Source organism: Rhodnius prolixus, unplaced genomic scaffold, assembly GCF_049639745.1.
Source record: "Rhodnius prolixus isolate KJV_2025 unplaced genomic scaffold, Rpr scaffold_1, whole genome shotgun sequence".
In the NCBI taxonomy this organism is placed as follows: Eukaryota; Metazoa; Arthropoda; class Insecta; order Hemiptera; family Reduviidae; genus Rhodnius; species Rhodnius prolixus.
This window is the reverse complement of record NW_027411581.1, coordinates 16320148-16336234: the sequence shown is the minus strand read 5'-3', so window position 1 is coordinate 16336234 and position 16087 is coordinate 16320148. Positions and strand designations below refer to the sequence as shown.

General features: G+C 30.1%; 1 protein-coding gene across 29 annotated transcripts in view; it reads left to right on the top strand.

The window, feature by feature from the left end:
• Window positions 1-16087, top strand: part of cac (calcium voltage-gated channel subunit cacophony) — a 264871-nt gene that overhangs the window by 202122 nt on the left and 46662 nt on the right. For 26 of the 29 annotated variants that reach the window (XM_074130696.1, XM_074130700.1, XM_074130667.1 and 23 more), the window contains 14 exons: window positions 769-792; window positions 3968-4052; window positions 5250-5377; window positions 5844-6066; window positions 10444-10648; window positions 11260-11481; window positions 11674-11774; window positions 12350-12472; window positions 13327-13516; window positions 13610-13722; window positions 14037-14297; window positions 14375-14518; window positions 14602-14803; window positions 15247-15411. In XM_074130696.1, coding sequence (XP_073986797.1) covers window positions 769-792; window positions 3968-4052; window positions 5250-5377; window positions 5844-6066; window positions 10444-10648; window positions 11260-11481; window positions 11674-11774; window positions 12350-12472; window positions 13327-13516; window positions 13610-13722; window positions 14037-14297; window positions 14375-14518; window positions 14602-14803; window positions 15247-15411 — 2186 coding nt within the window. The remainder of the gene's footprint in view (window positions 1-768; window positions 793-3967; window positions 4053-5249; window positions 5378-5843; window positions 6067-10443; window positions 10649-11259; window positions 11482-11673; window positions 11775-12349; window positions 12473-13326; window positions 13517-13609; window positions 13723-14036; window positions 14298-14374; window positions 14519-14601; window positions 14804-15246; window positions 15412-16087) is intronic. The other 3 variants (XM_074130730.1, XM_074130685.1, XM_074130825.1) reach the window with 1 other exon arrangement.

The window sequence follows — 16087 nt, the reverse complement described above, 5'->3', positions numbered from 1 at the left end:
ATTAATTGTAACAAATGTTCTAATTTTGACGATATTTTTTTTTTTTTTTTTTCATTGGGAAGAAATAAATGGGGATTCTGTTAGCTTTCAGTTCGACATGGTATCAACGAATTTTATTTTATTTATATTATTTCTTTTTTTTGCACTATGAACTACATGCATATTTTCTGATGCAAATAGAATATCGTATATTTTAATATTTGATGTAAAATACACAAAACAAAAGAACAAAAAAATTTTTTTTTTTTGGCTCTCCACTCTCACTTTATGTTCTAATTTCAAAATGATCTCTTAGTCCATCCTTCTTTCCCAATTCCCACCATTTTCGTCTGTTAAAAAAATGCCATTTAACATTTGACTTTTTTCTTAATATTTCATCTAACTTAGTCACACTTGTCTTCTGAGTGGTTGATGTTCCAATTTACAAATGATATTTTCATTTGGTACATATGTATTCAGATGGATACAGCAAGTATTTTACCGACTTATAATGTAATTTCCATCATCAGATCTACTTACAATTGGTGAAATCGAGTAAGAGCATCTATTATTTGTTTAAAATTTACAATAATTTCTGTATCAAGGAAATAAATTTTTTTTTTTTTGCAACCCGTAATAAATTGTTCAATGATTAAACAGCACAATTACTGCAGTCCTTCTAAGCTAACTGAAATGATCTTCGTTGAATTTGAAATAAATTATATTTTTTAAAAACTTAAGATTGGGCTATAGAATTGTTAGGAGATCAATTAAACAATTTTGTTTCAGTGCCTGTTAAGAAAGACAAGAAAGGTATGATGAAAGGTGTGATGTTGATAAAATGTAGTTTGTTGGAGAAATATTGATTCTAGTTATAGTAGTTAGTGTTTTCTATAAAAATATAAATATGTTGTATAAAGGTATTATAAGTGAGTAGTAAAAAGATGTGTGTGGTGAGCATGGTAAGTTTTTAAAAGTTAATTACTGTTTTATATACTTGAATAGTTGTAAATATAGCGAGCATATACACAAGTAGAGTGTATTTTAATTATTGGGCTAAAAAGTAGATTTTCAGCATTTAATAAGGTAACGAAAGGGTTCAATTTAAATTATTTACCATTTTTCGTAATAGTGTTACTATGCTTAATTCCTTTGAAACTAATGGATTGCTTTTACATTGATTTCTAACAGTAATGAAAATATAATTTTGTCTTAGACTTATTTACTTTTGTAAAAAATAAAAATAAATAAATAAATAAAGAAGTTACATGTATTTAAATTTTAGAAACAATTATGCTTGTCCCTTAAAGCCAATAATAAATAGGATATAAATTTTGATAGAATAGTAGTATGATTTAGTTTTTATTTTTTTAACAGTTTATTTTTGAATGCAAAAATTATCTTACCCCTAATTAAAATTTTTAATGACTTGAAAAGGATTATTAGTTAGATTATTGCATTTATATTGCAGACCATACAAGTAGTATAAAAACAAAATTAAATTAAATTTATAAACAAAATCTACTATTTTTTTTCAAAAGGCTGTGTGTAAAAATATCTTTTTTCTCCTAAATAAAATTTAATTTTACTTAATTGAAGCAACCATCATCTGTTTATATTTAAAATAATATTTTATTTTAATACCTAAATGGTAGTTAAGCCCCGCCTGAAAAAATAGGCGATTATTTTACATTATTGGTGAGTGGTCAAGATCTACATTTATAAATCGCATTGATAGCCCAGTGATATTAGGTAAAAAAGGGGGTCAATCCCGGAAGGAAGATAATAAGCTATAAACATGTATAAATCTTTGTTTTGGCATTTTATAAGTTGGCTCAAGAGTCTCATAGAATCTGGTGCACGCATCTCCGGAAATCAGTGGTCAAAGGCCACGAAAGTCAGTTTTTTGTAAATATCTTGGGAAGGAAACTTTGGAAAGGGAACATTGCTCTAAATGACATTTACAGTTATTACAAAAGTTGTAGAACATAAAATTCTCTACAAATCTGGCTATTTCTATACAGTCAACCGCTATTGAGATAGAGCGCGAAGAGTGGGAGACGCTTAGCCTTATGTATAGTGACCTTATGTCAACTGTGTAATTCAGTACATATGTAGTACGTTTTATAAAGCTACAAAATATAATTTTTGGGAAACCTTAGTTATTAACTAATAATAAGTAATATTTATAGATATTATTCATAAATAAAATATTGTGTAATAATATTTAGTAAAATTACATTAAAAACTAGCTGTACCAAGCCACGCTTTGTTGTGGCCCAGTCTGGTTTAATGGAACTATTCTGGACTGGATGACCCAAAAGCTAAGGCTCAGTAGACTGAGGCTAAATTTTGGTATCGAATTGCTGCCAGAATCAATCTAATTAGGAATGTTTTACCAGTTCTCCTGGCGTATCAAAGAAGATTTCTCAACCCCATTGCTGACAGTTTGTATTATTTGATCAATGCCTTTTTGCGTTAAGATAGGAATATTTGATTGCACATACCACAAAAGATCATCCGTGTTATAATTTGTTTCACGACGCAATTCTACAGCCAACGAAGAAGCAGCAGATAGATTTGGCGATGGCGTTCCCGATTGATAAAGAACTTTGTTCGTGATTTCTAAGCACAAATTTTCAATCAACGCTTTGTAGAACATTTCAGCTGAGAAATCCATGCTCATATTGTAATTTTCCTGGCGAATTCGCGAAAAATATCTTCAGCCAAGTGCGATTTACATTTCTCCCATAACTCTGTTGGAGATGAAGGAGAGCAGGGGGTCAATATGAATTTTTACTTTTTTCCTGAATCTCCAAAAACAAAACCAACAGACCTAATGTGCACAATATAATGTACGCTTGGCATTAAAGTACAATGTTAGAAACAGAAATTAAGGAAATTCCAGCAAACTAAGGAAGCTTTTGTATTTTTTCCTAAATCTCACAACCAAAACCTATCGACCTTGTGTATTGTACACGCTTGGCATAAAAAGTATAATGCTAGAGAAAGAGGCTACATGTTGCACATTGAAATTTATGAACATTCATTTAACAATGCAATCGGAATTTAAAATGGAATCGTAAAATGTTTAGTATAGCTTATGATGTTTTTACGTCCAACAGATGGAGCTATTTTTCTTTTTTTTCTACATGTTTTTACCTGTCACTGATGTGACATTTACATGATAGGTACATAAAAACACCCATATTCGAACGCAACGTTATGTCCAAATTTCAAAGCAATCGGTGTAGAACTTTCGAAGATTTAAGATTTTGAACAAACGAACATTTAAATTTTTATTTATCTCGTATTTAGATACATTAATTAGTTAGTAACTAAGATTTCTTAATAATTATAATATTTTTGTAACTTTATGAAACGTAGTACCTACTGAATTACACAGTTGAACTAACGTTACTACCACTCTTCGCGCACAGTCCCAAGAACGGTTGACTGTATAGAAATAGAAAGAGCCAAATTTGTGGAGAATTTTATGTTTAACAACTTTTCTAATAACTTTAAATGTCAGTTACAGCAATGTTTCCTTTTCAATATATTTACAAAAAAAAAAGAAGATTTTCGTGACCTTTGACCACTGATTTCCGGTGACGCGTACACCAGATTCTACGAGACTTGAGCTAACTTTTATAAAACATTATGCCAAAACAAAGATTTATCCAAGTTTATCTTCCATTCCGAGGTTAAATCCTAATTTGGCTGGACTATAACAAATACCACCATTTAATATGCTTTTTTAAAAAACGACTTCGTTGTTTTTGTTCTTTTTTAAGCTAAAAATTTATATTTCTTGCTTCGTACAATTCCAGTTTGTTATATATTATCTTAGGTCTTAGGATAATTACTTCACAGTTGATATCTTTATATATATGAGAGTGTGTGTGCGTGTGTGTGTGTGATTTATGCAGTTTTGAACTGATACACTTAGGAAAGAATTATAAATCTTATTTTCGTTTTCATGTTTCAGGCTTTTCGAGAGCATCTTATTTAAAATCGAAAGTTAAAAACAAAGGTGCCTGTGTATCATTTTGGCGAGGAGAGAAGAGATTTAGGTAATTATAAACAGATCTTTACAAAGTTGTATTAAGAAATAATTATATCTTTATTTTTAACTGAACATTTTTCACTTCGAATCGGAGAGTTGTATAAAGTTCTTACATTTATGGCAAACTTTTATGGGCTGCATTTTTCAGTTAAATTATCTTTTTTTTTCAGTCATACTTTTAGCTAGTCTGAATAAGCCCCTTTTTTTTTTATAAATAGAACTACCTATATATAAGCTGTTAATAACACATTCCATTTATCCTAAGAACCAACTTCATACCATATTTAGGACAACTTTTATTTCACCAGAACCTTTTTTCTCAACTCATTGCTGCGGTGCCGTGGGCCATAGGTCCAGTCCCTTTTCTAATCTTTTTCTTTAACTTAATATCTCTTAATGATGAGTAATTAGTACCACTTTCTCATTTACAGAACCTTTTGGTAACCGACTTGAAAACGTTTTTGAGCTATTTTCTCTTGTATATTAACGATCTTGATGCCTAATTCCAGGTAAATTGGACCACTTTTCTTTTACGTTTAACTGCCGGTTAGGTAGTTACCTCCCCACAATCAAGTTGGAACTCCTTTTGGTCGCATTCAACCGATTTGGTACCTAATTATTACGAGCAATTAGGAAGGTTATTTCTTATGTTTATCCAACTTGGCACCTCATAATAATTAAGTGGAAGCACTCTTCTCTTATCTGGACTCACGTACAAAGTTTCTGGATTCGAAACCGGCTTTTGCACTTCGGATGGCTCTTTCAGAGAGCCTGTTACGGCTTACAATAGAAAGCACAAATTAAACCAAAAAAATCAAGGCTTAGTGACCTCTGATGTAGAAGTTCCTTAAATTAAATAACATAACTAAGAAATGAAAATATTTGAATTTTTTTTTTATCTTTTAATAAAAATCATATTTACATACGTCAAATTTTCATTTTCAAGGGTTTATTTTTTCGATGAAATGTACTTTCAGAAATCTTGAGTTCATTTAACTGTACAGCTAAACGCAAAATATTGAATATACTTCCGTCCAACAGGGACTTCCGTAAGAATAGTATTTAAATAATTAATCTTTCAAGTAAAAGGGCCGGCAATTGATGAGATAAGATAATTAATGGTTTCTCTATTCTTAATATCAGTCCTAATAAAATAATTTTGTTTTTCTGTTGCAATGCGCTATGAACTAATTTATTGTTACAGGTTCTGGATACGCCATATAGTTAAGGCACAGTGGTTTTATTGGTTTGTAATTGTTCTAGTTTTCTTCAACACTGTATGTGTCGCGGTTGAACATTATGGTCAACCATTGTACTTAACTAAATTTCTTTGTAAGTATAATTCAGTTGTAAATTAATGTTTACTAGAAACTCCTACTAAGTATTTCTATTAACTAAATCAAAACTCTCGTCTCTCTTCATAACGAATAAAAACAAAAATCCAAATTAAGAAACGTCCAAATGTTTCCACAAAACAGGTTTTCTCTTATAACTGTTTATTGCCTCGATTTTTATTTATTTTTTAAGCTTTCAGCAATTGAATTAATACAAGGAAAAGAGAAAGACATAAAATTAAGAAATAATTTAACTGCGAAAATTTTCTATTTTACTGTTTATTTCACTATTTATTCCTCTAATTAATAATTTCTCACTTTATTGTTGAAAGAATCATCTAATGTCCGAATGAATAGTTAATGAAATTTTGTCAGAGAGAATTAATGAATAATTTTCTTTTATAATATAAAAAAAAAAGTTTTATATTGTAAATAACAGTTTATTGACTCTGTTTATATTACAGATTATGCCGAGTACGCATTCTTGGGCCTGTTCATGATGGAAATGCTCATCAAGATGTATGCACTCGGACCTAGAATATATTTCGAATCGGCCTTTAATCGTTTTGACTGTGTTGTGATCAGTGGTTCAATATTCGAAGTCGTGTGGTCGGAAGTGAAATCGGGTTCCTTCGGTCTTTCTGTGTTAAGAGCTCTTCGCCTCCTAAGGATATTCAAAGTTACAAAGTAAGTGTTCTGTGCCTTTTTACCAGTGGAAAAGTGTAATCAGCGAAATTCCTTAGATTTGTTCATAAAATTACTGTATTCATACATGAAAAATGGAATTGTTTAAAATTATATGTAAAAAAAACAACAACAACAAAAATCGCAGTTTTAGCAATAAGATTACATCGCCGAAAATGTGGACTTACGACTCGTAGTTAAAATTTAGGGAAGGGATTAGCTATGCGGTTAGCGTACTGGACTCCCACGCGGAGGTCCCGGGTTCGAATCCAGCTGCTGAACCTTAGATTTTCTCTTCCTAGGAGCTTCTTACAGCTCACTGTCCGGTGATGGACAGTGTTGTCTGTAACGAGAGAACACTGTCCGGAATGTACTGAAAAAAGCTCCGGGCGCCAATAATCTTAGATGTTGACGCACCTTAAATCATTAAATAATAATAATAATAATAATAATAATGTTGCACAAGTTCTAAAGCCCAACGTTTCCTCGAAACAGCAGCTTCGTACAAATGGATGCATTGGGGATCAGATGTCAAGTTGCATCTCACACTTGCTCTTTTTGTTAATTCATTATTTCACAGTACATATCACTGTTCTCTACATAACTCTCTAAGTAATCATTAATGCAACATTTGCTAAGCCAAGGAGTGATGGGATTAGACTCTAGAGTCTAATGAGTCTGTGAAATAAAATATCACAAAAAGTTCAATTGGGTAAATTCAAAGTATCTAGCTTAGCCACAGACAGTGCTTCGCCAGGTATTTGGAATTCTTCCAAATCTTTTATTGTATTGTACACCTTAAAGGTTTAATATTTGCTAGAGAAAGTTTACATTTTTCTGCCCTTTGAGCTCTTAATCGGAGGGTGTATAGTAATACTCATAGTCTCTAATATAAACCATCTAATCAGATAAAACACTCGTTATTTAACTCTCATATTGGAAGGAGAACTCTGCTTCTAAAAGAAGGAGACGAGAAGGATCATGTGTCCATTTGCAGTTATTTATCGCCGTAAAAATTTCTGAAGGGATATGCTAAATCCTGTCATACCTGGTTAGTTATCGATAAAGTCCAGATCTGTGTTAACAATCTTCAAACAGGAAAATGTTCTAATTTCATTAATCAGCTGTATTGTTTGTAAAGATACAGTGAATATTTTTGAAATGAAATCTATTTGTGCTACATAGCCGAAATTTCACCCAGTTATCAATTTCTCTGAATTCTAAAATTTTCTCAGAAATGCTATTAAATTAAACATTGAGTAAAGTTAAAATGCTTTTCAATTGCATTTTTCATGTTTTACTTCAATTACTGAGTTAAAAATAAACTCAAGAACAAAATAAATGTACATTGAATTTTTCTTGTAATACTAATTTCAACTCAACAAAAGTGGTGAAGTGAGATTAATTTATTATGTAATATGTATCTCAAACTTACTGAACCTTAGTAGAATTAAGATAATCCTTGGTGATATTTTGAAAGAAAAAGTGAGAGCTTGTTACCAAACAGGTTTAGAATGTAGGGAACAAAAGTCCTCTCTTTATGTTAAAAATAAAATATTCTAAATTTCTATGTCGAAGGCTATTTCAATGATGAGACCATTTATAATTAGAGTATTCACTTCATTCAATTTATGAAAACTCTTGAATAAACCATTTCAGATATTTATAAAAAATGTGTATCCAGATGCAATTTAAAAATTAATTACTATTATTATAGACTTTATATGGAAGTATATAACATAACAGTCCTTTTCATTGATTCATCTTATATTTGTGCATCACAAATCAGAAAAAAAGTCTAATTTTTTATTTAGAAGAAATTGATTTAGCTATTTTTCTTTTAAAAGTGTAGAAATTATTTATGAATTTAAATTACATAAATTCCGGAAGTGGAAATTGTTACAATATATGTAAATTGTTTAAGTGTCAGTACATGAAAATTGTTGGTAATATACTCAAATAATGTATCAAATTCAAAGCTGAAACTTTTAGAACTATGTATTATTGTGAATTAATGTAATGATGTTTTAGATATCAATTGTACTGTGTATTAACTTTAAGCCACTGTATGAACGATATACAAATATAAGCTTAGCACCTTAACTGCTCAAAAGGGTAAGTAAGAAAATGTTATTTTATTTAATTTTGGACTTAATAAGAACAGTTGCCTTGGTATAATATATGCCATGCTGTACAAACAATTATAACAATACCAAGAAGAAGAAAATGTTCTTCCAGTTAAAAGGTTAGGTCAAGTAATTGGATATAATGCAGTATGCTGTAGCGAAGTAGAGTGTGTAATATGTAAAGATGTATGTATAATTCAATCATTATGTAAAAGTTAATGTTACATAATATGGTGTACTTTTTGTTTTTGTTGTTTATATGTTTTCTCGCAGTCAGTGAAATGTCCATATTCCGTAGTTAGTACTTTCTTTAAAAAATGAGAGAGAAGTTCAAACATCCTGTGTTCATTCTTTGTGTATTATAGTGTAACTAGGCGCAGCACCAGCATTTTCTCTAAAATACCTTGCAACTTATTCACTGCGAGTTATTATTAGTTTTCAACTTCTTCACTCAGCAAACAGAAATAAGTTCTGTATGCAATTGTGTAGAGGATGTAACTGACATATGAATCCTTAGGAATTCTCCAGATAAATTAGTTTACTCTTCCGGAAAACAAAGGGTCGAATTTATTCTTACTTAAAATTTTCTTTAAGAAATAAAGATAACGTGGTTTGTTAATAAGTAAAAAGGTATGTGTGTTTAGTTTACATGCGATTCGAGAAGAAATCAGTATTAAAGCTACTACTCGTGAAACAGTTGTAACAACATCAATATGAGTTTTTCAAATAGTTTGCTGAGGATTAAAAAATAGGTTTTTTTGGTCGATATATGGAATGTCCTTGTTTTAGAATACCAGATATTTACAACTAAATTTTTCCAGCCCTTGGAAAATATTGGGGAGAGTTGGTTATGCTCGTTAAGTAAGTTATGCCGATTTCAGACAGACCTTGATTATAAAATTGGGTTTACTCGTCTCCAGCAGTTCGTGTAAATATCGAATGAATTCATTTAGGATAGTGAGATTTTCTATTTTTTCAGGAGTACTGAATTCGAGGTTAGATATTTGACTAGTTTTCCAATGTGGGTAAGGTACGAATCTCGGTTGAAATGTGTTTATTTAGTGATAAGCAAGAATCACAGATTAATAGAGATGAGATGTTAAAAAAGCTTCTAGGAAGTTTAGAATTGAGTGCGTTATAATACCAAACTAAAAAAGATATATGTGTTGAAAAAATGGTCATCTCGTCTCATGATAATGGTCTTTTTGGATTATTTATTTATTTTAATTTTTCACTGCAACAGCTGCTCTACTTGGGTTCTATAAATATGGGGGCAGTATGTATTTATATAAAATAATACTATAATTTTGATTTGGAACTTTTTTCTGAAAAAAAAAATCTACTAGAGGAGCAGAAAGATGGCCACTTAGAAGCCCATTCAAGTCAAAAATCAGCAGTTATAATTTTCATACATATGTGTATTATATATATATATATATATATTCATAGTTCAGTTTGTAAAAAGTGAATTTATTTGTCTTTTTTTGTATTATATCTGTAAATGCTCGGTTCAACCCTTTGCTACGATTGTATTATTATAAGCAAGTAACAATAAATAATAATAATATATTTATAGTTCAGAAAAAATCATATTAGAAAGAAATTATTACAATTAATAGTAATTGCTACAAGAGAAAGTTTGAAAGTTTTTCACACCATATGTTTGTAATTGGTTTAACAAAACTAAACGAATCTTATTTGTCGCCATTTAATGAAAGACACTTTACTCTTATTTTGTTAAACCTTTATGGTATTCAAAACGTATTGATAAGAAAATAGTGTACGAGTAATGTGAGTGTTTTGGCTTTATGATTGTGAATATAGAGATAAGTTGCTTCTGATTTGCATTCTGGATGCAATTAATTCAAATATTTTTAATGCAGTAAATGTGGTACAATTTACATTTTATTCAAGCAGTTTATATAAATAAGTTCACACTTTGTGATCGAGCCATTCGAACTGCAAAAATTTTAATAATTAAAATTAGCAATTAAATTTGCAAAACTTATAATAGAAGCTCACTTTTTCTAAAAAAAAATTGATTAATTAACTGCGATTAAATCAAATTAAAAAGTGCCCTAAAATTTGCTAATTTTTGGCATGTCATTTAATTAAAACGTGCTTCAATTTTCTTTTTTAGTATAGACTAATGTCAATTATAACCCAATATATAAATCTATCTAATTGCAGCCTGTAATTGTAATTCCTGCAAATTAGATTTCATAAGTAAAACTAATCGATTTATTTGTTTCAGATATTGGTCTTCATTAAGAAATCTTGTGATATCCCTTCTAAATTCCATGCGTTCCATTATATCCCTGTTATTCCTTCTCTTCCTCTTTATCCTAATATTCGCGCTGCTCGGTATGCAGCTGTTCGGAGGCCAGTTCAATTTTTCAGAAGGAACGCCGCCCACGAACTTCAATACCTTCCCCATCGCACTATTAACAGTCTTCCAAGTTAGTATATTATTTATTTCTAACTATATAATAAATATTTAATACATTCGTTGACAAATCTTAATTATTTATAAATGAATTAATCATGGTATAAATTAATTAATTATTTAATTAGAAGATAAATCTTTTTAACCAATCGTGGCATTAGTACCAGTTCTACATTATTTCTTAAAAAGAAAATGGATCTTTACGCAACTGAATCTTGGAAGTTCAGAGGAAAATTCCACAATGAGCATGTTTTTTTATTTTGAAGATTGATTTATTGAAAAGATTTATCTGAGAGGAGCCTTTGTGTTTACATAGTTTATCATTGATGTTTAATTTCCTAAAATATCTTAGCAAATAAAATAATTCATGTATTTTCTCCCTTTTCCTCCTTTTTCTTAGTCCTTTCTGTATTTAAAATGTTTCTATTTATATACATCTATTTATTGTAACTTTGTTTTCTTAATTGTGCTGATAATATCTGTTTCAAACTCCGGCAGTAACCGTCGATGCCGATTAAAGTATTTTGTTCTGTTATAAAAAATCTTTTATCTGGTCTTTTTTGTTCATTTAAATAAACTTTATTACTATTACTATAATCATAATCTTGTATGTTATATGTGTAGATACTGACAGGGGAGGACTGGAATGAAGTGATGTACCAGGGAATACAATCACAGGGTGGACACAAGGAGGGTGGCATGATATACGCCTTGTATTTTATAGTCCTCGTCCTATTCGGTAATTACACTCTGCTCAATGTGTTCTTGGCTATCGCCGTAGATAACCTTGCCAATGCTCAGGAACTGACTGCGGCTGAAGAAGAACAAGAAGAGGAAGACAAAGAGGTCCGTTAAGAGTCAAAATTTTTATTTTTATAATTTACTAATTTCTAATCATTAATATTCTCAAATGTCTGATAAGTAATATTTCTTGATTGGCCATAGATAATGTTACAGAATTTACAGAATTGAACGGCCAAAAAGTAAAAAATGTTCTACTTTCCAGCCATTTTTCAATTCTTTTTTTATTTTTTGTAGAAGCAACAAATGGAATTGGAAAAAGAAATGGAAACGTTACAAGGAGGAGATGGCAGCCCTCCTAGAGTGGATGTTAATCCTTCTTCTCCTAGTTCGCATTTGTGAGTAAATTGAATAATATTTACGAAATTTCAAATTTTAAAGTGTTGTTCATCGCTTTAGGATTGATTCATTAATTCAGAAGGAAGAAAGAATATTACTAATTTCAGCCTATATTTGTTATTTTGCCAAGCTTTCGATTTAAGAAGTGTACTTAAACAGACACGACAGAAATGACCAACTCTACATGTAAGAATGTAAAAAGGTATAATCGTCAATAGCATAACTCTGAAGATGTCCCTGTCCTTAGGTCGAAAAAATGGCAAAATAAAACATAATGACTGAAATTAGCAATATTCTCTCTTTCTTCAAAAGTTATCTCTTTTTTTGAGGCTGTTACAGTTCTATAAATATTTTAGGGAAATGGCTCAAAATTATTTTTCTAAATTTTTAAATTTGCAAATTGAATGAATATATTGATTATAATTTCTTAAGTTTGTATATTGTTTTCCTATCTTCAAATAATTTTTTATTTCCCATATTTCATCATAATTAATTAATGAATCTGTGAATACATACAATACAAGGTTTTGCTCGATATTAATACTTCGTTTTAAATATATAAATGTATTTCCAGCGCTACCTGTAAAGTTAACAAAAAGGAAGAAGAAGAAAAGAAAGCGGATACTGATGATGAACTGACTGGGCCCAAACCGATGCTGCCATATTCATCCATGTTTATTTTAAGCCCTACAAATCCGTTAGTTCAAAATTATTTTGCAAAGATCGTAGATTTAAAATTAAAATATTGAAGGAATTCTAACCGAAAATCGTTTTTTTTTACTGCAGGAGAAATAGATTTTTAGGCTTTCAATGTTATTTAATGTGTTGTAGAAACCATTTACGTAACTTAGGTTTAAGAAATATAATGTTAGCATGAAATTAGTTGCAAAATTTTCTTTGTAGTAGGCTGTTTAACATTTGTATTCTTGGTACTTCAGCGCGATTTAAAATGTTGATTAAGACACATAAATGTCTAACTTGCGGATTTAAGGAAAACGTGTTAGTTGTAATGGAGCAATAGTTAACAAAATGTTAAGCTTTCCTCTTAAGTGCAATTTTTCAGTCATGTCTTTTGCCTCTTCATAATTTATTAAAATTCACTAGTGGAACTAAATTTCCAAATGTGAAGAAAATTAGCTATTGATATGAAGAATTTAAACCATTGGAAAAAAAATTCATTTAATAACTCAAAATTGTTAAGACTCTTCGTAAAACTTCTTTTGACATTAGAAGGATTAGGCTACTCGAAAACAGTTGCTTAAATAAGTTGAACTTGAGTTGTTTAAGTAGGTTGCTAAATAATCACAGATGAATTTGGTAAAATTTCTTAAGCTTCAAATTTCAATGAGAAATTAATTTCAGTTGAATTTGAGAATGTCTCAATAAAAATATTCAGTAAAAAAAAAAAATTATTTTCAGGTAGAAAATAAGTTAAAGTTTATTAAACTCTGACTTTCATTTAAAAAAACTTCATTTACATTATTATGATGCTGGTAATCTGTTTTAATTTTATCGTTCTTATTTTTAGTACAATGATTGCATTTATTTCAGGCTCCGTTCGCTGGCTCATTGGGTGGTAAATTTGCGATATTTTGATGTTTTTATTATGGTAGTTATTACGTTAAGTAGTATCGCACTAGCGGCAGAAGATCCTGTTGTAGAAAATTCAACCAGGAATATTATTCTCAATTATTTTGATTATGCCTTCACCGGAGTTTTTACTATTGAAATGTTATTAAAGGTAAATTAAAAAAATTATTAAAATAATCATAAATATTTTGATAAAATGAAAAATATTAATTCATAATAAAAACTCTTTATATTGGTTTTCTAGATTTTAGATATGGGTATTATTTTGCATCCGGGTTCTTATTTAAGAGAATTCTGGAATATTATGGATGCTGTTGTAGTAATATGTGCAGCGGTCTCGCTAGGGTTTGAACTAAGGTACATTAAAAAGAAAATTATTCAAATAACATGCAAATAAAATAAAAGTTAAAATTTATGCGTATATATTTATCGCAAATATTATTCTTGCACTTTTTGTGATAGCTTTTAGCGTCTCATTTCACTACGTCTATAGAATTTTTATTTCATTATTCTCTCAGTATGTAGCATTCTATTGTTAAAAAGTTTCGCTACTAAAAAAAAACAAAACGTAACAGTAGATTCCAAAATAGTTCTTCTTTTATTTTATTTGAGAACTAGATCTAATTGTACGTTTTGGAATTATATTTGTAACAATTTTTTTTTTGTTGCAGTGGAAGTTCCGCTGGTCAGAATCTTTCCACAATCAAATCATTGCGAGTCCTTAGAGTCCTTCGACCCCTAAAAACTATTAAACGGGTTCCCAAATTAAAAGCTGTATTTGACTGCGTTGTAAATTCTTTAAAAAATGTAATTAACATTCTTATAGTGTATATACTCTTCCAATTCATTTTTGCTGTCATTGCCGTCCAGTTGTTTAATGGCAAATTTTTCTTCTGCACCGATGAAAGCAAATTTACAGAAGCAGAGTGCCAGTACGTTTCAATAAATTTTTTTACATTTTTTTGAGCAGTTATTATAAACTAAGCGTTTAATACAAGTTTTATTTCAGTGGTGAGTATTTTGTTTTTGAAGATGGTAGTCCACTGCCAAAAGCGGAAAAGCGTGTTTGGAGACCGAGATGTTTTCATTATGATAACGTAGCCGCAGCAATGTTAACGCTGTTTGCGGTTCAAACAGGGGAAGGTTGGCCACAGTAAGTTTACAAATGATTTATAATATAAATTTAATGTAAACAGTTAATGGCAGTACGCTTTAACATTATTTTATTTTTTTTAGGGTGTTACAAAATTCTATGGCAGCAACGTACGAAGACATGGGTCCAATTCAAAATTTCCGTATAGAAATGTCCATCTTTTATATAGTATATTTTGTAGTATTTCCATTTTTCTTCGTTAATATATTCGTAGCTTTGATTATTATCACCTTTCAAGAACAAGGAGAAGCTGAACTTCAAGATGGTGAAATCGATAAAAATCAGGTATTGTTGTAATAGATGTTCGGGTACACGCTTAAATCAAGTCATTTCTTCTCACTCTATATTCTCTCTCTTTCACTCTCACTCTCACTCTCACTCTCGCTTTTATAGAGATTATTAAAAGAAGCACAATTTGGAAAAGGGCGTCAGTCTAAGAAGTGAAATTTTTGGGATATCATTAAAAACTGTATAAACCCGATATTATTCTAAACATTTCGTTTATTAGAAAGCAATCTCACATCATACAGGCGGAACTGTTGATCTTCTAACGCAAAATCATAGCTGTACTAATGAAGCTGCAAATTTGGAAACAAAATAAATACTAATGCCTGAAGTATAGACTGAAGCCCTTTTAACAAATTATAAATCAAATATTCTTTCTATTGCTTGCTCTAATCTAATAGTAATGGTTCAAATAAATTTATTAATTAAACTATCGATTGTAGAAATCTTGTATTGACTTCACTATTCAAGCAAGACCTTTGGAGCGATATATGCCCAATAAGAGGAACAGTTTCAAGTACAAAATCTGGAGGATTGTAGTGTCAACGCCATTTGAATATTTCATCATGATGCTTATTGTATTTAATACTTTACTGCTTATGATGAAGGTAAGATTTTATTATTTTGGAGGATTTTACAATTTTATTCATGTATAATTTTTGTTAATTTTTTCATTACTGTGAACAGAATTGTAGATAATCCTGTCTTCCTTAATTAGTATATATAAAACAATAAAAGCAGTGTATGCATTTTAATGTCGGGCAATGGTATTATTTTTAATGAATATTTTGTTTATGTTTAAAATACGAACTTATTGCAGCCTAGAACAAGAAAGGGTCTCCTCAAGTCCTTCACAGTTTTATCCCCACCGAAACTTTAGCTGCTGAGTAAATTTTTTATTAACTTAATTGGTCATAAATAATTTTGTTTTATTTAACGGGCGTGAATTCGTTAGAACTTAAGTTATGAGAAAAGAGTTTATCGCCAATGGCCAGAGAAAGTCTTTTATTGTTACCCCACGTTTCAGCAACCATTAACTGGGCCGTGAGAAGTAAAATTGGCATCGGAGACAAACCAATAATGTAGCGCCCCAATGAGTTTTTATAGCATTCATAAAATAATTGCATCATAAAGCAAACACATTATAAAACAGTTACGTTTAATGTCGGATGGATTAGAAAGGAAACTTCCCAATGGGTAGATTGGAAAAATTCAACTACACATGGCGGCCGGTGTGTGTAACAGATTTTTTCTTTTATTTTTACATTTTCTAAAGTAAAAGGG